The sequence below is a fragment of the Gobio gobio genome (genome assembly GCF_949357685.1).
Source record: "Gobio gobio genome assembly, chromosome: 2".
NCBI lineage: Eukaryota > Metazoa > Chordata > Actinopteri > Cypriniformes > Gobionidae > Gobio > Gobio gobio.
This window is the reverse complement of record NC_137098.1, coordinates 60,421,178-60,447,776: the sequence shown is the minus strand read 5'-3', so window position 1 is coordinate 60,447,776 and position 26,599 is coordinate 60,421,178. Positions and strand designations below refer to the sequence as shown.

The 26,599-nt window shown below is 37.7% G+C and overlaps 2 protein-coding genes across 2 annotated transcripts in view; one reads left to right on the top strand and one right to left on the bottom strand.

Moving 5' to 3' along the window:
* focad (focadhesin) overlaps window positions 1–19,709 on the bottom strand; it is a 96,088-nt gene extending 76,379 nt beyond the window's left edge. Inside the window, exons 1-5 of the mRNA XM_079841949.1 lie at window positions 19,612–19,709; window positions 14,811–14,895; window positions 14,510–14,584; window positions 10,763–10,917; window positions 751–849 (exon numbers count right to left, since the gene is read on the bottom strand). Of these exons, the coding sequence (XP_079698075.1) occupies window positions 751–849; window positions 10,763–10,917; window positions 14,510–14,584; window positions 14,811–14,867 (386 nt within the window). The 5' untranslated portion in view covers window positions 14,868–14,895; window positions 19,612–19,709. The remainder of the gene's footprint in view (window positions 1–750; window positions 850–10,762; window positions 10,918–14,509; window positions 14,585–14,810; window positions 14,896–19,611) is intronic.
* Window positions 19,710–21,503: 1,794 nt separating this feature from the next.
* Window positions 21,504–26,599, top strand: part of mllt3 (MLLT3 super elongation complex subunit) — an 82,176-nt gene continuing 77,080 nt past the window's right edge. Inside the window, exons 1-2 of the mRNA XM_079842972.1 lie at window positions 21,504–21,664; window positions 22,096–22,276. Coding sequence (XP_079699098.1) covers window positions 21,653–21,664; window positions 22,096–22,276 — 193 coding nt within the window. The 5' untranslated portion in view covers window positions 21,504–21,652. The remainder of the gene's footprint in view (window positions 21,665–22,095; window positions 22,277–26,599) is intronic.

The following is a 26,599-nucleotide window of genomic DNA, read 5'->3' as shown; positions in this document are numbered from 1 at the left end:
ATATAAAACATTTATATTTATATATATTATAGATTATATAAATGTATATACAGTATATACATGCAAATATTTCTTAAATATATACATGAATGTGTGTGTATTTATATATAAATAATAATTAACAGAGTACACACACATATATTATGTAAACACAAACTTTTATTTTGGATGCGATTAATCGCGATTAATCTTTTGACAGCCCTAATTTTTTCATAATAAGTCGGGACACTAAAAACAGAGCTAAAATACGGGACTGTCCCGGGAAAACCGGGAAGTTATTGTATTAACACCCTATGTTATTGTAATGTTAGCTCTAGTAACAGGTACATTTTGAGTGTCATTATTTGTCTGGCGACTAATAACGAACTCTTGCTTGTATTTACTCTTGTGTACTGTATGTTAATTTGTTGTTCTTCCTCGTCACTTGTTCATCACATTCTCTTTATTTTTCTCAAAGCATTATTTTGGTTCAGCTATGAATAAAGAGACATCCACTCTTGCATTGTTTGTTCGTGAATTTTGGAGGAGGAGCAATGAATGGAGGGGTGTGTTTGTTTGGTCTGAACAGCATTTCTCAGAAATTGCTTACTGCACCTTTAAATTCTGTTGCCCATACTCATCACAAAGTGTACAATAATGTTGCATGTTTAAAATCTGGGCAAGAGAGAGTTTCGAGAAAAGAAAAAAAAATCTGTGACTTTTCTGGGTTAACAAGTGGCAGCAGCTGTTGCTCTTGGAAAGGGCACTCACCTAATTGAATATGGACAGGTGAAGCTTGCTCCGTTATCCCGCTGACTTGCCTGGATCTGCAGCAGCCTCCCGACCACTTTGATCAGCCCTTGAACATTCCTGCCAAGGCCAGAAACAAAACAGTCAGCATCAGCAGATACTACCCAAGAAAAACCATGTACCCATAATCCATCTGTGAAGCGCATATGAAGACTAAAGGAAGCTGCTCAATTTTGAAACAATCAATTTTGCAAATATGCAACCTAGAGTAAGTAAAATCCAGTTTAACAAATGTATTCATTTTCATATTAGCATAACATCTCTTTATTGAAAGAAAGAAGTAGAAGGGCTGTTCTTGAGTATGCAACATTGTTTTTGCTTGATGGCATGTGACCACAATTACTTTGCATTTTATCCCAATATTGCATAAAACAATCTTAGATCCTGGCAATCTGAACAAATATTGAATATAAAGATGTTAAAGTTGATTTTACAGTTTTCTTATCAAACTGGAAATAGAAGGTCAAGTCAAGAGCATTTCTTTGTGGCACACACTGTGTTCAGAGGTCATTTGGGTCTTTAATTCACACTTTGCACACTATACATACTATGGTAGTATACTATTCCGAATGTAGCCAATGACATATTGGGATGCAAGATACAAAGCTCCCAATCCTCAACGAGAAAACCAGGGGAGTGTTTCTCATACATTATAAATCAACTCTGTGTGACAACATGTCGTGTTTTCTTTCATCCCTCCTTCTCGACTCTCTCAAGTCTGACTGAACGTTTCTCAGTTCCTATGGGTTTGATTACTGTATATTTTACCAGGAGGGAAAACATAACTCCACAGTGAAAGGAAATTCATCTTACCGGCTTTCATCTAGGCTCTTTCGTCAGCCTGGTACACACTGTGCATAGTAAAGCCGTAACATGGTCCAGTTTTCAGGAGCATATGTACCAAATACCCATAGTTTTGGGACGTCTGCCTTTACATGCACATGAACTTTAATGACATCCCATTCTTAATCCGTAGGGTTTAATATGGAGTTGGCCTACTCTTTGCAGCTATAACAGCTTCAACTCTTCTGTGAAGACTTTCCACAAGGTTTAGGAGTGTGTTTATGGGAATTTTTGGCCATTCTTCTAGAAGCGCATTTGTGAGGTCAGGCACTGATGTTGGACGAGAAGGCCTGGCTCACAGTCTCCGCTCTAATTCACCCCAAAAGGTGTTCTATCGGGTTGAGGTCAGGACTCAGGCCAGTCAAGTTCCTCCACACCAAACTCACTCATCCATGTCTTTATGGACCGACGCTTTGTGAACTGGTGCGCAGTTGGAACAGGAAGGGGCCGTCCCCAAACTGTTCCCACAAAATTGGGAGCATGAAATTGTCCAAAATGTCTTGGTATGCTGAAGCATTAAGAGCTCCTTTCACTGGAACTAAGGGGCCAAGCCCAACCCATTTACATTTTACATTTACATTTATGTATTTGGCAGACGCTTTTATCCAAAGCGACTTACATTCAAGATACACATTTTTACATTTTGTCAGTTCTTGCTTTCCCTGGGAATCGAACCCATGACCTTGGCGTTGCTAGCGCCATGCTCTACTGTTTGAGCTACAGGAAAGCTATAAAAAACAACCCCACACCATAATCCCCCTCCACCAAACTTTACACTTGACACAATGCAGTCAGGCAAGTACCGTTCTCCTGGCAACCGCCAAACCCAGACTCGTCCATCGGATTGCCAGACAGAGAAGCGTGATTGGTCACTCCAGAGAACACGTCTCACTGCTCTAGAGTCCAGTGGCGGTGTGCTTTACACCACTGCATCCCACGCTTTGCATTGCACTTGGTGATGTAAGGCTTAGATGAGCTGCTCGGCCATGGAAACCCATTCCATGAAGCTCTCTACGCACTGTTCTTGAGCTAATCTGAAGGCCACATGAAGTTTGGAGGTCTGTAGATATTGACTCTGCAGAAAGTTGGCGACTTCTGCGCACTGTGTGCCTCAGCATGCGCTGACCCCGCTCTGTGATTTTACGTGGCCTACCACTTCATGGCTGAGTTTCTGTTGTTCCCAATTGCTCCCACTTTGTTATAATAACAGTTGACAGTGGAATACTTAGTAGTGAGGAAATTTCACAAATTAACTTATTGCACAGGGGCAACCTATCACGGTTCCACGATTGAGTTCACTGAGCTCCTGAGAGCGAACCATTCTTTCACAAATGTTTGTAGAAGCGTCTGCATGCCGCTTGATAGCATCTTGCATAGTGCTTGATTTTATGCACCTGTGGCCATGGAAGCAATTGGAACACCTGGATTCAATTTGGAAGGGTGTCCCCATACTTTTGCCAATGAAGTGTATCTACTTATTGCTGGATTTAATGGGTCAATATGCATGCAAGCTCAGATCTTGCTGAAAATACTTCAAATAAAGTCTACAAAATGTTGAAATTCTGAAGTTATTGTCAAAGCTGCCAGTTCTCACACAGGCAATGCAGGTTTGAGTCTAACTCACATCACTTTGTGAATATTTCATGTCTTTTCTATAGATATTTTAATCTGTACACAACTTCTGCCATAGAGTAGCAGTAGCATAATGATGAATGGCTGGCAAACTTCAAAAAGCAACACAAAAGTGGTCCATACGACGTATAAATGCATGGCTTCAGAAGACTTGGAGTCATAGTGTAGTCTTAACGACTATTTTTATGCTGCTTTATGCTGTTTGTGTCCTTTCTGGAGCTTGACAGTTTCTGATAGTTGCATAACGATTTATCAAAAATATCTACTTCTGCGTTCCACTGGGGGGAAAAAAGAGCATACAGGTCTGGACTGACATGGGGGTGGGGAAATAATGACAGAATGTTTATTTTTGGGTGAACTATTTCTTTTAAAATTCAGGGCTGTATGATGAAAGGGTACATTGTGTGGGTAGCAGCTCCATATGATGGTGATGACAGCAGCAGTCGTGAGGGTGTGCAGTGTGTGTGTGTGTGTGTGTGTGTGTAGGAGACACATGAGCTGACTGATGGAACAGCCAGCATTTTCTCTGAATATGCAGATGTGCACCCTCAGTCTGCTGCTTATCTTCATCCAAGAATCCAACTCAAAGGGAAAAGGAAGCATGTGGGCAGGATACTGAGGTAATCCTCTAAAAACGCAATACACTAACCCCATTACAGCAGCAATAAAAGCATCTGGTTGTTTGTGCCTTAGGGTTAGAGTTGATTTTAGCATGATTTAAAGTCCCCATGAAATCAAAATGAAAGTTTTTTGGCTTTTAGTATGAATATGTTAGCTCTATAAGCTAGTGTGCTCCAAAACAACACAATTAGAAGACATAAGCATTCTTAACATACAGTCTCTCCCTTCCGCCAATATGAATCAATTATTTTGATGCCATCACTCTGCACTTCAGCTTCTCATCAGATTTTATGTCCAATCAAACGCTCTCAAGAATCTATAGAATCCCCTACTCTGCGACGTGCCACAGATTGCGCAATCACGTCGGAAAGGTCACGCTAGACGTAGGCGGAAGTACTAATACAAACGCACTTTACCAAAAAAAGCTCTGTTGTTTCACATTGTTGTTTAACCTTTTTTTTGCTAAAGGACGTTTGTATTGGTCTTCGCATGAGCGCTTTGTAAACACGGGGCGGTACTTCTGCCTATGTCTAGTGTGACCTTTCTGACGTGATTACACAATCTGTGGTGTGTCGCAGGGCAAGGTTTTTCAATTTTCTAATTTTTCAGTGCAATTTAGGTTAAAAAGTATATACATTTTAATTTTTTTTATAAAATGACCGATGGTTTGGCTAGATAAGACCCTATTCCTCGTCTGGGATCGCGCAGAGCCTCTGAAGCCCTTCGAAGCCCTTTGAAACTGCATTGATTTGGACCTTCAACATTTTGGTTACCATTGAAGACCATTGTGTGGAGAAAAATCGTGAAATGTTTTCCTCAAAAAACTTAATTTCTTTTCCACTAAAGAAAGAAAGACATGAACATCTTGGATGGCATGGGGGTGAGTAAAATATCAGGAAATTTTAATTTTAAAGTGAACTAGTCCTTTAAAGGTCCCATGGCATGGCATTTTTCTATTATTTTATAATGTTTCCTGAGCTGTACTTATATTGTTAGTATGACTTTTACATCATAAAATGTCATAATTTAGAAATAAAAGGCATTTTTTCTATACTGCTGTTTGCCCTGTGGCTGAATGCCCTGCTTCAAGAGGCGTGTCTGCTGTGAGACTTCAGTAAAAACACCCACTGTTGTGATTGGCTGACATCTTTGCATTTTATATGAGCGGAGGGGGCGTGGTTTATCGAGGCACGAGCAGGCACGAGTCTGCCAGGGAGACGGATGGACCGGAGTTCACTTCACATCAGTTCTCAGCATGTCTGAACTGTTTTAGTTACAGCATATACTTTAGGTTATTAGTCTATTTCTAGTCGGAGGGACTGTCACTCATGTCAGAAAGTTAGTAACTTTAGTAAATTATGGATCAGCGCTGACTGGAGACGCGAACCGTTTAGAACGATTCAGTCCGATTTGGTGAACTGATTCGGTTCACTAAAAAGAACTGGTTCAAAAGAAAGATCGTTCGCGAACCGGACATCACTAATGTATCAGAGACTGAGCTCAGCGATTGCTAACAAAGTTATTTATAGTAACTACTGAGTTATGAGAGCGCTGTCAGTCAGCGCGAGTTTATTGTGTTTGTATCTGAGAGTTCTGAATAAACACGAGTCCCAGTCACACCGAGTCCTCTTCATCATTATTCTACCAACTTTGTAACACATGCAAAGTACCATTACAGCTGTCGAGATGAACGAGTTAAAAGTAAGTGTTGATAATAGCATTATTTTTAAAATAAAATAAAAGCGTCAGTGACGCGCGTTGAGTACACAGCGCAAACAAAGACACAACAGCAGTAATCGGATGTAATCCAGTTTATTGTGGGGCTAGGCTGGCTAGCCCGGATATGCTCAAGCTTACCCCCCTTCTGCTTAATCTCACGCCGCGTTTGGTGCCTCCGCTGTGGGCCAGATGCAGTACTGTGGGTCGGGGATGTTGAAGGCCGAGCTTCGGCGTGTGTGAGGTTTATCTCTGCTGATGTTGAGCAGAAACTCATGACTGTATGCACATTTTAGAACCGATAGACGCGACGAGGACGTACAAAAACACTGACTCACAAGATATAAAACACGAAAACACCGTTCTGTCTGGAGAGAGAGAAGCCGCATTGTGTGCACGAATAATAAATAATTAGCTACACATCAGAAATCACAGATCAGAAGGAACTGAAAAAAGACTTCTGTTTTCATTTGTACATCCAAACACTGAGAAACTGCCAGCGTTCACTCGTTCACAAGCAATGATGCAATGATCTCTCGAGCGTTTGCATGGGCGTGCCAGATTCTCTGGGCGGAGGAAAGGGAGGAAACCGTGCCTGCTTGGACGTCAAACCAGGCGACTTCAGGATTGGCTCGTCTGGCCTGTCATTTTCTCAAAGGCAGAGAAAGACAGCCACAACTCGGTTTTACACCGATCAACATTTCTATCCACTTGGGGACAATATTCAGGCTAGGGGAACTCATATTAATGTTGAAAAACCTCATAAAATGAAAATTTCATGCCATGGGACCTTTAAGAAGCGTTTTCTCAACAATGCACCATTGCATATCTCGACTGATGAACCGTTAAAACCGACCGGGAGTTCTGTTAAAGGGATAGTTCACCCAAAAATGAAAATTCTGTCATCATTCATCTCCCTCAAGTTGTTCCAAACTTGTATACATTTCTTTGTTCTGCTGAACACAAAGGAAGATTTGGAAGAATGTTTGTAACCAAGCAGATCTCGTCCCCCATTGACTACCATAGTATTTTTTTCCTATTATGGAAGTAAATATGTACATATTTTTTTAAATAAATGGCCAGATCTGGCCATTTATTTTAAAAAATATGTTTTAATTACTTAATAGCTTTTCATTAAACTCACACACCCCAGTACAAGAAACCCTAACATAATGTTTGATTTAATGCTCTTCATGTTGTTGATAAAGATTGGAATATATTTTTTTTTTCTCTTTGTATTTTATATCAATTTGGTACAAGATTATCCATCAAATCAATGTGATAAACGAGTTAGGTCAAAAGAAATCTAAAAGGAATCAAAAATATCACCATAAATCTCCCCCCCCCAAACACAGAATTTTCCGGGTTTCCGTGTTTTCACTGTTATACGGTAGGGGGTGCTATGACACATCTTCTGAAAGAGTACTGAATCTTCTGATCAAAACACATGCAAAGACGAGGCAGAAACAAGCATATCATATGTAATCATATGCATATGTAAAATAACGCGATCATCAACATTAAACAGCATATAAATTAAAACTGCCTAATGTTACTGAATAATATGTTGACCCAGGACGAGCTATGGGACTGTGAATCTTCTCAATCTACTCCACCTGTTTCTGAATCTGATCCAGATCAAAGTCTTTGTCAAAAACGGGATTTTCTCAGCTTTTTGCTCAAAATGTTGCTTTTTTTAAAATGAAACGTCCTTATATTCAAGTATTGATAAAAAAAAAATCTAGAATCTAGAATACAACTTTGTTTGTTTGTTTGTTTAAAAGCAGAGGCTTTTTTAAAACACTGGTGGGGAAAGAGTTAAAAGTGTAATGTAACTGATTAGTTGTCATGTAATATGGAATCATTAACCGACTACAACTTGTAAGTATTCTACACAGCACTGTATATACAAGTCCTACTTAAACCACCTTTTTTAAAAGGAAATACACTATGTTTGGGGTCAGATGTTTAGAGAGGATGGGTGCAACTGATCAAAAGTGACTGTGAAGACATTTATAATGTTACAAAAGATTTCTATTTCAAATCAATTCTGTTCTTTTCTTTTGAATGTTCTGTTTGGCAAAGAATCCTGAAAAAAATGTATCATGATTTCCACTAAAATATTAATCCGTTTTCAACACTGATAATAATAATAATAATAATAATATAAATGTTTCTTGAGCAGCAAATCATCATATTATAATGATTTCTGAAGGATCATGTGACACTGAAGACTGGAGTAATGATGCTGAAAATTCAGCTTTGCATCAAAGAAATAAATAATATTAATAATTACATTAATATTTAAAATAATGAAATGGTCATAATATTACCGTTTACAGCGTTTTTGATCAAATAAATGCAGCCTTGGTGAGTATAAAAGACTTCTTCTTTAAAAAAATCGTACCGACCCCAAACTTCTGAACAGTTGTGTATGAAAATAGCTTCTTTTCTCAAAATCATTATTGGGGTCTTGAATACAATGGTTATTTTTAAAAATCCTCTTCTGTGGTAATTTGCATCACATCTACAAAACCAATGGAGTCAACAATTCGCCCACCTCCATGTGATCAACACGATAATCAGCCACCATTAAGCACTTTTAGGACTGTAAGTACATAGTTGTCAGTGTGATGTTGAAAACACCATGTTAATGATAGCAAAATTAGAGAATTTTCAAGAGCTTGAATGCATGAACACTTTAAAACAGTAAAACCAAAAATATGCTAACTTCCCACTGTTCCCAGCATGATAACTGTTATTTTTAAGCCTGTGCTGTTCTTGTTAAATGAATAAAAGATTGTTTTGCTAGTTTGTTTTACACAAATGGTAGTTAAATACTGTTCTCTAACCTATAAATGTACAGAGCCACAAAGTCAAAACTCTTCTGGGAAATATAAATACATAATACAACATATAGTTGTCTTTGCTTACTGAACTGAGAGAGGAGAGAGTATTTTAATATCGAAATTACTAACATAAAAATAAAAAATAAAACTTTCAAAGACTAATTCCAGTGTTAAGAGAAGGGAGAGGTCAGTGCCTGAGGATGCTGATAAGATGCCTTCAGGGCTTGACAGGGTGGGAACGGTGTATCATTGGACATGACAAGCCAATTAAATGGCTTCATTGTAATATTTTACAAAATTATAGTTTGCTTAGCTTTAAAAATTTTATAAATTTGTCTCTTGTTGGGGGGGGGGGGGGGCACTCATTCTCATGTCAATCTTGAGTACCTATAGAGTAGTATTGGATCTTTCATATCTCCGAAAAGTCTTTAGTTGTATTATATTTATAAAAGAAAAATACGCTGTACCGAGTCTTTCCGGAAAAAAGCTGAGCGGCTGGGGGCGTATCGTGCGGGCGGAGCTAAAGAATGACAAGTGCCGGCAGCTATTGCGTTGAGCTATGCATATTTACATAGAAAAACAATGGGATCGATAGCTAACAACACAAAGACATTTGAAGCATTTTTACAAACATCCAACTTTTTTTTTTTAAACTTTGTCCATGTTTAGGATGGGAATCCAAGTCTTGCTCCAGATATCATATGCCAATTAAAAACGAAATCAACGTAGTAAGGTGATCACTACAGGAGGATCAACTAATCAGAATTGGACAGTACCGAAGAGGAAAACTACATTTGCACAATCCACATTTTCAGTTCAAGGTGCACTGCTTTGGAACAGCCCTCGAGTTGAACTAAAAATGCCAACAGAGTTAAACTTTTTTCAAAGAAATCGAAAAAAGTGGGTCAAACAAAAGCAGGTTTGTGAACATTGATGGTCATACACAGTCTTAGACTTTTAAATATATAATTGTTTGTGTGTGTGATTGTTTTATTGTTGTTAAAAAAGCCTAACCAGGGACTGGTGCTGCAAATTAGCCTTTGCCTATTAGAAGGCAATATGTGGCGCATCAGCTTGTCCCTGTCAAATAAACTAATAAATAATAAATACATTTAAAACTGCATCTGGAGCAACCTTTGACACTATAATTTGGGCTTAAAATTTGTCAAAGGCCCTGTTCACACCTGGTGATGAAATGGTCATAATATTACCATTTCAAGCAGATAGACAGAGCAACCATTGACTACCATAGTAGGGGAAAAAATACTATGGTAGCTCTATCTGCTTTGTTACAAACATTGTTCAAAATATCTTGTTTTGTGTTCAGCAGAACAAAGAAACTCATACAGTTTTGGAACAACTTGAGGGTGAGTAAATGATGACAGAATTTTCATTTTTGGGTGAACTGTCCCTTTAAGATGCGCTTTGGTCTTGAGGGTGAGTAAATGATGACAGAATTTTCATTTTTGGGTGAACTGTCCCTTTAAGATGCGCTTTGGTCTTGAGGGTGAGTAAATGATGACAGAATTTTAATTTTTGGGTGAACTGTCCCTTTAAGATGCGCTTTGGTCGATCGGATCATTAGTAAACGAGGGAGACACACTCCCGTTCTGACCTGGTGTTTTAATCCGTCTTTCAACCACTTCTGTCCTGATTTATTCGAGGGAAGGGTCTATGGGCGGGTAAATGTAAGGGCTTCTTCAGATCTTTTGATCTAATGGATGTAATAAGCTCAAGCAATTTACATATGAACGCAAACAGGAACAACGTAAAAACACACAGAGAGCATCAGCTTTAGTTTCTGCTCTGACAGCCGCAAGACCAGCCGAACGCTGTGAGTGAGTGTTAGAAATCAGGAATGGTGAGAGAACTTTGTGCTAGGTACGTTTTTCGTCTTTAAACCAAACTTGGGTCTTCAACCGACAAAGTTTAAATCCCGCTTGGCTAGCGCGCTTCCCATGATGTTTACGCATTAGGCCAGTAGGCAGAGAGTAGGCGTCTTTTGTGGCTGTTCGAATGCTTGACCACATGAGCGCTTACACTACGAAAGCAATCTGGTCAAATGCATTTTTTTCTGGAAGTGGTCAAAAGTGAACATGCTCAAAATGTTTTAGACCCCGTTTACACCTGTATTTAGCATCGTCCACTTGTGATCGGATTGACAAATACGACTCTTAATAGCAGACAGGGCCAAAGAAACTGCTCCCATGTAGTTCACAGAGCTTTTTTAAATTGTAATTGACGAGGGATGATAATCTGCATTAGCTGGTAAGGGCCAGATGCATGTCTGACAGCAGTGAACAGAAGCGTACCGTGCTGAGGGCAGGAGGTTAAGGGTGGTGTTGAGCACATACGGCAGATCTGCATGTCCCTGTTCCACGAGCAGCACCAAAGCTTCACAGCAGGCCGAGCGGACGACATTACTATCACTGCTGCACTGCTCCCACAGAGACTCCAGCGCTTGCCCCTGTTGATATACAACACAAGTTCAACATTCAAACCATTATACACAAGCACAAAATATAAGAGAGAATGTTAGTGACGTTGTAAAAGTCTATCATAGACTGCCTGGAAAGACTAGAAGGCACATATTTCCTTTAAAGGGGTCATTTCATGACATATTTACTATCTAATAGAGATGCACCCAGAGTAAATTTCTCCACTGACACAAATTATTCAGAACGATATCTGCCTATACCAATAGTTAGATTTTCTTAACCAAAAATAAAAATGACCCAATGATTTACTCACCCTCAAGCCATCCTAGGTGTACATGACCACCTTCCGTATTCAACTTGCGAAGAAAATGTAGCGCCTCTCGCAGTTCAAAACGCTTACGCTACGCCTGACGTCATACGTTGCATCAGTTACGCTTTTTCCGTAAGTTGAATACGGAAGGTGGTCTGGCGGAAGCTGGCTAGAAGCTAGATATTTGTTAGCATTGACCTCCATAGTAGGAAAAAAATACTATGGAAGTCAATGACTACCATCAACTGTCTGGTTACCAACATTCTTCAGAATTTCTTATTTTATGTTCAACAGAACAAAACAAACTCATACAGGTTTTGAACAACATGACGGTGAGTAAATGATGGCAACATTTTAAATTTTGGGTGAACTATTCCTTTAACCCTCTGGTGCTCTTCGGTCATTTCTGACCGGAAAATTTTCTGTTTTGAAATGTTAAAAATCACAGCTTCATCGGAATGATATGAAACTTGGTGACTTTTCTTGCATTAGGTATGTAAACACACAAAAAAAATTGGGGTCATGATTCGAGCATGCTAAGTGGTCGTAAAAAATAAAATAAAAAAGTAGCGTTCATTGTCTTCGGTCATAAATGACCGACCATAGGAAATAAATGGGAAATCGGCAAAAACACAAAAATTCCCCAAATATTTGTGTGTACAATCTACAAATCGGCCACAATGCTGAAAAAAGTACACAGCAGTAAAGGGGTGACACTCTAAAACATCAACAGTGTGATGTTGACACATCCACTCACACACACCGCACACTTATACACACTCACCTATGAAAAACTGAGCCTATGAACCACATTTTGAATTTTTTTAAACCATAGCTTCATCTGAAAAATATGACACTTGGTGTCTTTTCTAGCATTAGATATGTTAACACACAAAAACATTGAGGGCATGATTCGAGCATGCTAAGTGGTCGTAAAAAAAATACTCCCGCTTGTGCTGTTTGGTCAAAAATGACAACATAGGAAATGAATGGGAAATCTGCAAAAACACAAATTCACAGAAAAAAATCTATATGTCTAACAACAACAAAAAAAATATCTAAAACTGTATAATAAATAGTCTTTGAGATTTTTTAAACAAATATTCAAATCCATCAAAAAAAAATCATTAAATGTGTTCAAAACAGAACTAGGGAATTCTCAAGCCTCTCCATAGAGACCTCTAGTGGTTACACCCATGGTTGCATGATTTCTTAAAGGGTTAGTTCACCCAAACATGAAAATTCTGTCAGTAATTACTCACCCTCATGTTGTTCCAAACATGTAAGACCTTCGTTCATCTTCGGAACATAATTTAGTATATTTTTGATGAAATCTGAGAGCGGTCTCACTCCTCCATAGGCTTTCAGAGGGACTGAAACTTGATGGCCCAGAATAGTAAGTAAAAACGTCATTTAAGGAGTCCAAATGACTACAGTGGCTCTGTATTAAGTCTATCATGCGACGAAAATACTTTTTGAGCGGAAAAACAACAAAAATAACGACTTTATCACACTATTATTGTTGTTCAATTTGAGCCTCTGACGAGAGTTCGCGGGAGTGCCACGACGCATGCGCGAGAACTGAGATTAACCCTACTCCGAAAGAGTGAGCAGCCAGTAACAAGTAGTAGTAGAAGAAGAACGCCGTAATCTCATGCGCATGCGTCGTGGCACTCCCGCGAACTCTCGTCAGAGGCTCAAATTAAACAACAATAATAGTGTGATAAAGTCGTTATTTTTGTTGTTTTTCCACTCAAAAAGTATTTTCGTCGCATGATAGACTTAATACAGAGCCACTGTAGTCATTTGGACTCCTTAAATGACGTTTTTACTTACTATTCTGGGCCATCAAGTTTCATTCCCTCTGAAAGCCTATGGAGGAGTGAGACAGCTCTCAGATTTCATCAAAAATATACTGAATTATGTTCCGAAGATGAACGAAGGTCTTACATGGTTGGAACAACATGAGGGTGAGTAATTACTGACAGAATTTTCATGTTTGGGTGAACTAACCCTTTAAATAATTCCAAAAGAGGGCACTAATCTGCCTTAAAAAAATATATATTTTGAAAGCCTAGTCTCTATTTTAAAGGGTTAGTTCACCCAAAAATGAAAATTCTGTCATTAATTACTTACCCTCATGTCGTTCGACACCCGTCAGACCTCCGTTCATCTTCAGAACACAAATGAAGATATTTTAGTTGAAATTCGATGGCTCTGAAAGGCCTCCATTGGCTCAATGGCACGGTTCACTCTCAAGACCCTTAAAAGGAACTAAAGACGTCTTACAAAGTCCATCTCACTACAGTGGTTCTACAATAACTTTATGAATCGGCGACAATAGTTTAAAAAAAAAACCTAAATAACGACTTACATAGTGATGATGATTTCAAAACACGGCATCATGAAGCTTCGAAGCGTTATGAATCAGTGAGCCGAATGATGATTCGGATCGCGTGTCAAACCGCCAAACTGCTGAAATTTGGCGATCCAAACTGCTGAATCGACTCGCTGATTCATAACGCTTCATGATGCTTTGTTTTGAAATCGTCATCACTATGTAAGTCGTTATTTAGGGTTTTTTTGCGCACAAAAACTATTCTCTTCGCTTCATAAAGTTATTTTAGAACCACTGTAGTGAGATGGACTTTGTAACGACGTCTTTAGTACCTTTTAAGGGTCTTGAGAGTGAACCGTGCCATTGTGTCAATGGAGACCTTTCAGAGCCATCAGATTTCAACTAAAATATCTTCATTTGTGTCTGAAGATGAACGGAGGTCTGACGGGTGTCGAACGACATGAGGGTAAGTAATTAATGACAGAATTTTCATTTTTGGGTGAACTAACCCTTTAACCTGAAATACTGCAATAATTTAAAAAAAAAAATGTGTATAATTTTCAATGGCAAAAATAGACAATAATTATTGTATAAATATTAAAAAATACAATCAAATCATCTCAAAATACAAAATTAAACAGAAAAAAATATTATTGAAGAAAAATAAATTGCATTGGTTTTACTAGGGTGGAGGAAGTTGAATTTTTAGGTGTCCGGTCACTTATGACCGGGAAGACAACCAATGCAACCGCAAAACGAAGAGCACCAGAGGGTTAAGAAGCACCAACATACACAAACCCTGCCTGTTTAGTCATTGAGTGACTGGACAAAGCACTCATACTCATTGTACATGTCAAGGATGCATTGACATTGAAGTCTTAAACACTACAGGCTGTCTAATTTGAACAATGTGTCCTAAGCGTGATGTGATGTGACCCCTAATTTATATGCAAGATTAATATGGACGACTTACTTTAGTGGTGGTCTGACAAATCCTTTCATTTTGGCCTTTCTCTTTCAACACTGCAGTGACCAGTGTCCTCACAGCCTAGAATTAAAAAGACAAAAGGCAACAAATCTGGTTCTTCACATGCCTTCAGCAAACTAATAAAATCAAGATTTCATCAAAATGACACATTCACAGGAATGGATTTCTACAAGTCAGACACGTTTGGCGGGACAGATAAGCATTTCAATGATATGACTGTGGAATGTGAACCTTGTTTTACCTCTAAATATTTAAATCATCATGTCTTTTTTTTTGAGTGCTTTACCTGAGCTTGAATGAGGGAGCTGGGGAACTCAAACCTTGTCTTCAAAGTTTCAGTCATCTCCAGAAATCATGAATTATGCCCCATACTAAAAACAAACATCATACGGAAAATGTAATTAGTCACGATAAAAAGGCATCCACAGCCCATTTTACTAGACATATTTTTGAGTGAAACAGGACATTCAAATGACAAAAAAAAAATAAAGTACTTGATTTTATCTAATGGGATTTGATTGGATATTGGAACAATTGTCTCTAGATGGCAGTTGGACGGAGAGGTGGTGTTGAAAAGGGAAAAGGGACCAATGACATTAGTTGAACTTGAAATGAAAGCAAATGATCACATTAATAAAAAATTAGGAAACCAAACATTTCTTCACAATAATCAATTCCGATGAATGGTCTGCAAGTTCAGGATTGTGCATTTATTTATGATTTAATGCCATATCAGCAACAATGGCTAAATGCATGGCAATCAGCAGTATCACTTCAATACATTGTTTACAATAATTTAACAATTTTGTCTTAAAAACAATTCAGGAATGTGCATTGACCATATCAAAAAATGACACTAATATATACTACACAAAAGTTTGGGGACAGTAAGACTTTTTAATGTTTTTTTTATAGAAATTTTGTATGCTCAACAGATCAACATATACAGTAAAAACAGCAACATTGTGAAATATTTAGGGCTGGATGATTAATCGAAAAGTGATCGAAACCGAAATTTAGACCCTCTAACCCAGGGGTTTTCAAAGTTTATGATGCCAAGGACCCCCAAATATGATGAATCTTTTATAAGGGACCCCCTTCCAAAAATCCATCTATATATTGTTATGTATAAAAAAGCAAGATAAAGGGGACAATAGTGAGAAAAACTTACTAGAAAGATACAAAGCAAACAATTCTGGAAAGTATGTATACGGCATATACATAGAAATGAAACAGTTCGAATATTCGGTAGACTTTATCCATTGTCTTTTTATTCTCTGAAATTTTCTGGGGACCCCTTAGAACCTTCTAAAGGACCCCTGGGGGGTCCCCGGACCCCAGTTTGAAAACCCCTGCTCTTACGGACGTAATTTTCCCATGTCGGTTATTTCGGTTTTAGTCAAGTGACTCCGCCGCGTCAGTCACATATCAAGTGCAGTTTGCAGGCACACGGAAAGATGCAGCCATGCAGGAGCAGTTATCTTTGTTTATAGATGCTCAGAATTACTATGGTAATTGCATGTTTTACACAGTTTATACAGGTAAGTTAAAGGATTAGTTCACTTTCAAATAAACTTTTGCTTATAATTTACTCACCCCCTTGTCATCCAAGATATCCATGTCTTTCTGTCTTCAGTTGAAAAGAAATGAAGATTTTTGATGAAAAGACTTCGGGATATTTCTCCATATAATGGAAGTCAATAGACTCCAAACGGTTCAAGGTCCAAATGAGAGGTTCAGTACAGCTTCAAAGGGGCTTTAAACCACATCAAACGGTACCAGACGATCAATAAGGGTCTTATCTAGCGAAACAATCTGTCATTTTTTTAAAAATAAATAAAGTTTAAGTTTTATAAGCACAAATGTTCGCCTTGCTCTGTTCAGTGATGCGCCCTCGTGACGTCACGTACGTTGAAACGGTCGCGCTAGACGCAGGCGGAAGTACAGAGTCAGTGTTTACAAATGAGCGGAAGGAGGACCGTATCCACATATTCAAACGTCTTTGCGCCTGCGTCTAGCGCGACCTTTTCAGCGTAATTGCGTTTTACATGACGTCACGAGGGCGCATCACTGAATAGAGCAAGGCGAACATTTGTGCTTATAAAACTTAAACTTTATTTATTTTTTAAAAAATGACAGATTGTTTCGCTAGATAAGACCCTTATTGATCGTCTGGTACCGTTTGATGTGGTTTAAAGCCCTTTTAAAGCTGTACTGAACCTCTCATTTGGACCTTGAACCGTTTGGAGGGCATTGACTTTCATTATATGGAGAAATATCCTGAAATCTTTTCATCAAAAAAACCATATTCAGCAGGCCCAGGGCCTCATTCACTTCCATAGTATGAAGGAAAAAAATACCTTGAAGTCAACGCGGCCCTGGGCCTGTTTGAATTTTCATTTTTGGGTGAACTATCCCTTTAATATTTTTGTGGAAACCGTGATCAATTTTTTCAGGATTCTTTGATGAACAGAAAGCTCAAAAGAAAATAATGTTTTAACATTATAAATCTATTTACTATAACTTTTGACAAATCAAATTAATGCATTCTTTCTGAATAATAATATTAATTCCTTTCAAAATAAAATAATCTTAAAGGTTCAACCCAAAAGGAAAGGAACCTTTTTTTTGAAGCCCAAGAAAGCGCATTCATCTATCATAAAAGTAATCCATACAGCTCCAGTGGGTTAATAAAGCCCTTCTGAAGCGAAGAGATGCATTTTTGTAAGAAAAATATTCACATTTACACATTTATAAACTATAAATCACTGGCTTCCGGTAACAGCCGTACATGAGTCTAGTTCTGGCGGAAGAGTGACCTCTGACCCAACGCATGATGTATTGACGAACGCAGAAGCAAAGAGGATAGAGCTAAACAAAACACCGCTCACGAATTAGAGTCTAAAACAAGAATTTTTAAAGAGAAATATCAGAGGAGCCTGAGTTTGCTGCCCGTCCCTATTTGTTTGAACCACATGAGCTTACGCTACATCTTAAGTCATGCGTCGGGTCAGAGGTCACTCTTTCGCCAGAACTTGACTTGCGTACAGCCGTTACCGGAAGCCAGTGATAATACTAGTTTATAAAGTTATAATTATGAATATGTTTTCTTTAAAAAAACGCATCACTTTCAGGAGACCCAGTGGAGCCGTATGGATTACTTTTATGATGGATGGATGCACTTTTTTGGCCTTCAAAAAATAAATGGTACCATTCACTCCCATTATAAATCTTGGAAGAGCCAGGATATTTTTTTTATATCACTGATTGTGTTTGACTGAAAGAAGAAAGTCATATACACCTAGGATGGGTTGAGTAAATGAATTGATCATTTTTGGGTGAACTAACCCTTTAAATGACCACAAACTCTTGAACGGTTGTGTAAAGTTAAACCTTCGACTTCTTATTGATTTTAAGAGTCAAATTTGGAAGGAACAGAATTTCTTAAATGTATGCAACCGCAAATGAAGTCATGGGAAATGAAGTCATGGGAGAGTCAGAAGAATTAACCCTCATTTCCTGAAATAAAGTGAACTGACATGCAAACTGACATCATCTGTTAAAAAGGAAAAAGAGCACAGCTGTGTGTCTTCATCCTCACTCAGATCACGTGTGTCAAGGGATCAAACGCGCCAAACAGGTGCAACAGGACAAAAAACACCTTCAGGGCAATACTATTAGACTGAAATTAGAATCACCCACCCAACACCACTTCAAAGTCAAACTAATGTAATCTAAGGTGAAATTAAATAAAGGCCTCAGACATATAGTCCGCCTGCATCTAAACTCAGAAGATGCAACCATCTGACAGATGGCACTGGCAACCACATCAATGGGATGCATTATTCACAAGTGACTTCTGCCAAAGCTTCAATGTCCGTCCAGTTGCGGACCGCCGACTTTGGCGTCTCATATGTTGTCTCATATGGACTCCCGGCGTAGGGTAATGGGATTACCAGCCGTTCATTTGACTGACACTGGCTGATGGCCACTGGAGATTCAGGTTTTTGCCACGGCACATGGGAGAAAGAGACAATGCAAGCCCTAAAATGCTGCCCCTCCCCTCCTGGGACTGATATCTGACAAGCGCTGCGTGTGCGTGATGAAATACCTGCTGTGTTTCCATACAGAGTGACAGTTTTACTACAGCAGCTCCACTGACAGCAAAGAGAGGATCGGGAAAATCAGGTAAGATTTGAAATTCATTCATCCATTTATGTCAAAACATGTATACAAGACATTCAAGTGCTGCTTTAGTACTATAAAAGTGGATTTTGATGTTGTTGTAGATTGTAACTTTGCAACTGGGTGATATTTTGGAGACAAAACCAAGTTTAAGCTTCTTAGTTTTGAGCGTTATTTGCAATGACAGATGATAAACAATGAATGCATTGAGAAAATGCCACACAAAAAAAAGTAATACTTGACTCAAATGTTAAAACTGTCATCCTTTTTTGTAGGTATATAAATGTCGACATACTAGTTTGTTTTATCAGATGATTATTACACACAAGCTTTTGTCAGCAGAGCAGAGAATTAAAAATATTCCAGGGATTTCCAGCCTGTGGCTACTTGTCCAAATGCACAAAGGCTTCAGCTCTGGACTGCTTGCTCTGCACTGCTTGTGTGTCCACTATAATGCATCATTGTTTAAGTGATGCTGTGTTTAAGTCACTGGCTAGACTACAATATGTCCGTTTTCAAATGGTACTACTACAATGGACATGTATCGCAGTAATACCACGTACTAAGGTATTTTTTACCTTGAAGCGCCACGTAAACCATTTTACATGAATAAAGCAGCCATGGTATTCCCATCTGATACCATATTACCACCACAGTACTTTTTGTAAGGTTAGCTAGCTGCGGATAGTAATTTAGTTCCGCATTTGTGTGATTAAATACCGTTATTCAATTCCAAATATGTATTTAGCCATGGAAGAAACGTCCCTGTTTATGCATTGCTGTAACACAGGAAAGCCCGCTCACGAGCAGCTGTCAGATTCACTATATCATTCTATAATTGTGTTAACAATGTTGGCATCACATAAACATGCAGGCTGATGTGACATACAGGAGATTCTTACCCAGAGAACTCCTATATTCCAGGGAGCTTTAGATACACTTTGCTAACTTTTTCGCGAAACCCTCTAAGCGGCAACATGCTTCTACGGTGCGCGTGGAGGACCAGACATGATAAAAAAGCGATACGTAAATGTCACTGGAACATTTTAACTGCACAATCATTAGGTACATTATAGAACTCGCAGATTTAGAGTCTCCCTTTAATCATTTTCTTACATTCATTTAGGTCTTTATTTAAAATAAAATAACAACAAATTTCAGAACATTTTATGTTAATAATCATTTTAAACATATAGGCTATGCATTGCCTACACATCTCTTACAGGAAGGTGTTTAAACGTGGACTTCTTGTTCTATACCCTATTTTTTACCAATAAATGTACCCCTATTTTACCAATAAATAATTAAGAAAATGTTGTTTACAGAGATCAAGACAAATTAAGTAGAATGGACCTACTTAATAGAGTGACCGTATTATTATATTATATTAATTATATTATATTATATTATATTATATTATATTATATTATATTATATTATATTATATTATATTATATTATATTATATTATATTATATTATATTATATAAAATAATATGATAATATAATATAATATAATATAATATAATATAATATAATATAATATAATATAATATAATTAATATAATATAATTAATTTAATATAATATAATATAATAAATATAATTAATATAATATAATATAATATAATATAATATAATATAATATAATATAATATAATATAATATAATATAATATAATATAATATATGATATGATATGATATGATATGATATAATATACTATAATAATAATTAATATCATATCATATTATAGTATACTATATCATATCATATTATATATTATTATTTTATATATTATTTATATTATAGTATATTATATTATAGTATATTATATCATATATTATATTATATCATATTATTTTTATTATATTATATTACATTAATTATATTATAGTTTATTATATTATATTAAACTGACTTAAAAATTAGTTGAATCTTGTATAACTTAGAAAAAAGTTAATAATTGCTTAACTTATTTTGATGAGTTAAAGCAATGTAAAAACATATGTTGTCATAACTAATTGATCATATCATTTTTACAGAGTTTATTATATTATATTGTTGATTATACAATGTTGCTGATCATTATATTAATTATATAATATTATATTAAACTGACATAAAAATTAGTTCAATCTTGTATAATTTATAAAAAAGTTGAAAACTTATTGATTTGTTAAAGCAATGTAAAAACAATTTTTTGTCAACTTATTGATTATATTTTTTACAGTGTATATTATATTGTATTATATTGTTGATTATACTATATTGCTGATTATATTAATTTATAAAAAATATATATATATATTTTCTCCCTGCATTATAGCAAATTTCTTTACTAACATAATTTTAACCAATGGCTTTTTACAGTAAAACTACATGTATGTCTTTTAATTTATAATTTTGACTGAAAATGTAAAATAACCGTTAATAAATTAACAGGTGTTTACGTAGCATGTTTACTTGTTTTAAATGCACACAGTGTAAAACAAGAACAGAGTAAACCAATAGGCCAAATTAAAATATATTAGTTTATATATAATGATTCACATCACAACATAAATAGTTAAACAGTAGAAAAGCCCAATATACGAGCATAGCCTACACACAATATAGAAAATATAGATACATCTAACATGTTTGTTACAGTGCAAGTCGTAAATAACTGTGTCGTTGAGCACTGAAAGCGTGGTTTTACCACACGGGTTAACAGTGGCCCTTCACTCGCTCGCGCTGCCATTGGCTCGTCTCGTGCACCGCACCGACTGCGACTCGAGTGCACGCGCTGACACTCACGCGCATGCGTCTCACTTTACTCCTCAGCCTTTGAAAACTCAGAGAGCTCAATTAAAAGACCATGTCCGCCATCGGGCGTCTACAGTCCTCGGTGTCCTTATTTAAACCAAATTCTCCATGAAATAGCATTATCCCGTGGCCTCGACAATGGCCAGTTCGGTGAGTAGGGCTTTACCTGTTATATCGGTGCGATGTTTTGGATCTCCAGTGCCTCTGTTCGTTTTCGTCTGGTTTGGAAAGGCGATTAGACGCATATGAGGCTTTTCCAGCCATATTTCCATCGGAATACTGAAGTACAGAAGAACTAGTGGAGTCGTGCGTTTCCAGTGTATTAGTGCATGTCTGCAAAAGTGATGCGCGTGAAAGATTTCAAACAAAAGGAGGGCATTCAATAACAAATATTCAGTGATGTCTTTCTATCATTTATTCTGGTATGTTAAGGGTAACATACCAGAAACTTATGATTCGACCATTATTTTGCTTTACATGCATGCGTCTAGAATGGTTTCACCACGCACGCGCTCAGTTTCTTCCTTTTATACTCAATAATTGGCGACATCATTATAAAAGTGAACATGTGGGTGTTTTAGGGTGCCGTTCAGGTGAAGCTGGAACTCGGTCATCGTGCCCAGGTCAGAAAGAAACCCACCGTGGAAGGTTTTACGCACGACTGGATGGTGTTTGTCCGCGGACCAGAGCACAGCAACATTCAGCATTTTGTGGAGAAAGTCGTGTTTCATCTACACGAAAGTTTCCCGAGACCAAAAAGAGGTACGTGAAGCGGTTTATTATATTCTCATTGTGGATTCTCTTGAATAGGAAGGCTGGAAGGATGTGTGATCCAGACTGAATGCACCTTGATGCATGCAGACCTTGTCTGATGGTCTACTGGAGCGCTGCAGGGACAAAAAGTGCTAGGCATCAGGGATGCATAAATAAGTATTTTTAGCAATACATCATTTGCATTCATGTCTGTTTACTGGAAAAATTGTTCATTTGTTTGTTTGTTTGCTTGTCTTTGTCTGCTACCATTGACAACGCGCAGTGCGCGACAACTTCTAAAAAGTTTCCAGGATTATGCGCAACACTCTTAAAAATAAAGGTTCTTTATTGGCATTGATGCTTCCATTTATAACTTTAATATCCATGGAACTTTCCCATTGTACAAAAGGTTCGTTATAGTTTTTTTAGATGATTTAAAATCTTCTTTGCAGTAAGAAAAACATGGTTATTTAATTTTAATGCACAAATATGGTTCTTCTATGGCATCAAAAACCCCTTTGGAATCTTTGTTTTAGAAAGTGTATCTTGTTAGAACATGTCCAGCTTCAGTTTTTAAATGAATGTTTGGTTCAAAACGTTTCAATGTTTGTACCTTTATGTAAAATTGACATATTCAAATGTCTATTCCCTAGTCCCTATTCCCCTCCCTCATTTAATTTGAAACATTTCAATGAAATGGTATACAGGTAGTATTTAAAAATAGCCCTGTACACTCTCCCATATTGTGCTGTCTTTGTGGGTCCTGCATGGAAAGTGTTACAACCCTCCCGTCTGGTCAGACATGGTATTTCTTAATTTTCAAACATCTGTTATATGTCCGACATGAGAACCTACTTATTCAGATAATACCAGTTGTCTTTTAAGTTTATTAAAATGGTTACCTCCAAATAGTTTTCTTATGATTTCTACAATCACCTCAAAAGTTTGGTGGTCATGTATGAAAGTGATTTTAACCCCTGTAACTCATTCTCATGCTGATACAACGTTCCCCGGTTTCCCCACATATACGGTTATTAGACAGCAACAACAGGACAGACAGAGAGAGAGAGAGAGATTGAAAGCGCCTGGTGGTCTGAAAGGAGGAATGTAGGAGTAGCGGTTGATGAAAGCCTTGGAAGGAATTAATTAAAATATTTGCTGGTTTCCTCCCCTCGCCCGAAGTGTTTAATCTGAGTTTGCTGTGCAGGGGGAAATGCTGGAGAAAGTCACTGTCATTACACGCCATTTCGATCGCAGGCGAGCATTTGCACTTTATTGAGAACAGTTGGGAGATCTTCTTTGTTCCAGCCAACTATTTGTGTGTTTTTTTTTGCGCAATTTGTGCGTACATGTTGTTTTTACAAAGATAAGCGGATGTTTAATCAATCACGTCACAAAAATGTACAGTCGCATGTAGGGCTTGACGTTAACTTTTTTACGCACCAGCCACGGTGGCTACTGGTTTTCCGAAGTTACTAGCCACTCAGCATTTTCACTCGCCACAGTTTCGACATTGATACCATGGGGCAAAACTGCCATATGGATATTTTTAATACTACCTCATAATTTTGTAGCAGATGCACGTATATTAGGCTGCTGTCACTTTAAGAGCTGACACACGGATCCATTATACAGTTACACATGCGTTTTCTTTCTCAACGGTTTACATTCACTTAAAACATAGCTGACTGCGTTTACGTGAATCCTCACTAGGGTTGCCACCTTCAATGTGGCAAAATAAGGGAATTTTATTTATTTCTAAATAACTCTTTAGTTGCCTATTTGGTGTACTTTAAAGGGATAGTTTACCCAAAAAAGAGAATTGTCATCATTTACTCACCCTCATGATGTTCCAAACCTGTATGAGTTTGTTTGTTCTGCTGAACACAAAAGAAGATATTTTGAAAAAAGTTTGTAACCAGGCTGCTTTGGGGACACCATTGACTTCCATAGTAGGATTTAATCTGAATTGAATTCAACATAACAAAGAAATGTATACAGGTTTGGAACAACTTGAGGGTGAGTAAATAATGACAGAATTTTGATTTTTGGGCGAACTGTCCCTTTAAGCAGTCATTGTGAACCAGTAATCACTTTTTTTTGACAATTTTTTTATTAATTTACTTAAATTATGACTATTGTTATGTAATTATTTGTCCCATTTTTATCTAAATATATATTTTTTTAATGTCAAACTTTATATGACAAGATTATTTATTATGTACGTTTGATTAATGTAGCCTAGTTAAAGGATAAATTAGATCCTTAACCAACCTGTCTAAAAATATATAATAATTCTGTCTGCCAAGCTCTGATAATGTATGGAATATTATATTAATTTATTACCCGTTAAAAAAAACAATAGGCCTGCACCTTTAAAAGCACGGATGTGTCTGTCACCGCCTGTCTGAGCAACTGAAATGGTTCTCTGCAAAACTGTGCAGTTCGCCTGCGGTTCATCATGAGTTACTGGACAGACCCATTTATATCTTTTTTCTATATCTAGAGATCATCTTGCGTTCAAACCTGGTTCAAACAGTGGACGCGTCACGCAAGGCGCGAGCTCGACATGTTTTTAAAAAAAAACACGCAAGTTTACACTACAGCGCATGTTCTCGAGACTCCGCCGCTATGGCAACAACGCCGCTAAAACACAATCACGCGCAAGTGAGCTCCTGTACTACTTATTGTGAAATTGATTTCTTTATATTTGCTATCAGTATACCCCACACTGTCAAATCCTCATGTGTTTATTGAACTATGTGTAGACCTATGTAAAATACGGGATTTACAATTTACATCAAACCAATACGGGACGCGTCATTTTGCTTGTAAATGCGGGACGAGTCCGTATTTCACGGGATGGGTGGCAACCCTAATCCTCACCAAGACTGGCATTTTGACATTATGTTGTGTGTATTCGACTGTTTAAGCGCAATAAGCAGCGGAAAAGAACTCAATTATGCGGAATACTCACAATCCCATGGTGAAATTCAAGCCCTGTAACAGCAACAATATTCATCCGGAGCAAATGAAACTAATGAGTGAGGGGAGGCGGGTTTGTGTGTCAACTGGCTGTCGGAGAGATGAGAGAGCAAGAAAGCGCAGCTGGTATCGTGCATCTATTCTGTGGAAAATGAGTATTGGAAGTGTTTCAGATATTTACGTATTGAAAATCGATATTTTTGACAGCACTTGCACGTTTATTGTAACTTTTCCAGATGCCTTTTTAAAAGACTACAATTGGAAAAATGTATGTATTATATATCAAATTCAACCTACCAAAGTGGCTAGTAGGAGTGAAGCCCTGGTTGCATGCGTTCTCGCATGACTGTACTGTTTGCTAAAGTGTTTTGATTTAACATTTTGAAGCTTTCTAAGACTGTGTTTTATTACTGTGGTGGGAAATCAAGCCACAAAGATTGGAAAATTGCACAGAAGGACTTAAGTTGCTTCTGTGGACAGCTCAAGATGCATGGCTTCAAACGTATGCTAATATTTCCCTCATGCCTAGCGTTATAGGGTTCATACTATGTCCGCCGCCGCAGGTTTGATTTATGCCACGCCGTTGTTGTTTACACACGATCCGAAGGGGATGTGTGCTTCAGATCAGCTCTCGGGCTGTGTGCGTGTGGCGAAATCTCCCCCGCTATATTTATTTTCTCAAAACAGTAAAACAGACTGTAAATCAAGGGCCGGCCCTAACTTGGAAACTACTGGAAACCATGCTCCCGAAGCTCTTCGATGACAAGAGCTACACTAAATGTGGGTTTGCTTGAACTTCTAGCCCCTCTCCCCTTTTCTTTGGCAAATGTCTTCCAGGGGCGGATGAAAAAAGTGCAAAAGCAGCAGGGGGATACTTGACCTCTAATAAATCCTGCCTTATGACACCAGCCTTGAGAGATCCTACCAAACACCGCCTTCGAAGTATACCTAAAATGTTTTTGCGCTGTGATGAATTAGTAGTCTAAGTACTTCCTGAGGTCTGCAGCTTTGTTTATAATGGATCCGACAAAGTGTTTGCTTCAGAAGGAACCCGGGGAAGAGGGTTTAAATCACTTAAGTTAATGTAGATAGATGTTAATGACACTTGGAACAGGATTTCCCTTTCAAATGAATACTTTTGTGAAATTTTGAGTCCACGGCGATGAATAAACACTTTGAATATTTACATTTTCTTCCACGCCCTGAAAGCTAGACGTCAGTAAACACCTCATGTGGCCTCGGAAGATAATTCACAACAGGACTCTGCGTGGAGGAGATGGATACAGAAACCTGCTTTCCTAGACTTAGAATTTATGGTGCGCTTGTAAGGTAAACAGTCAGGCTTAT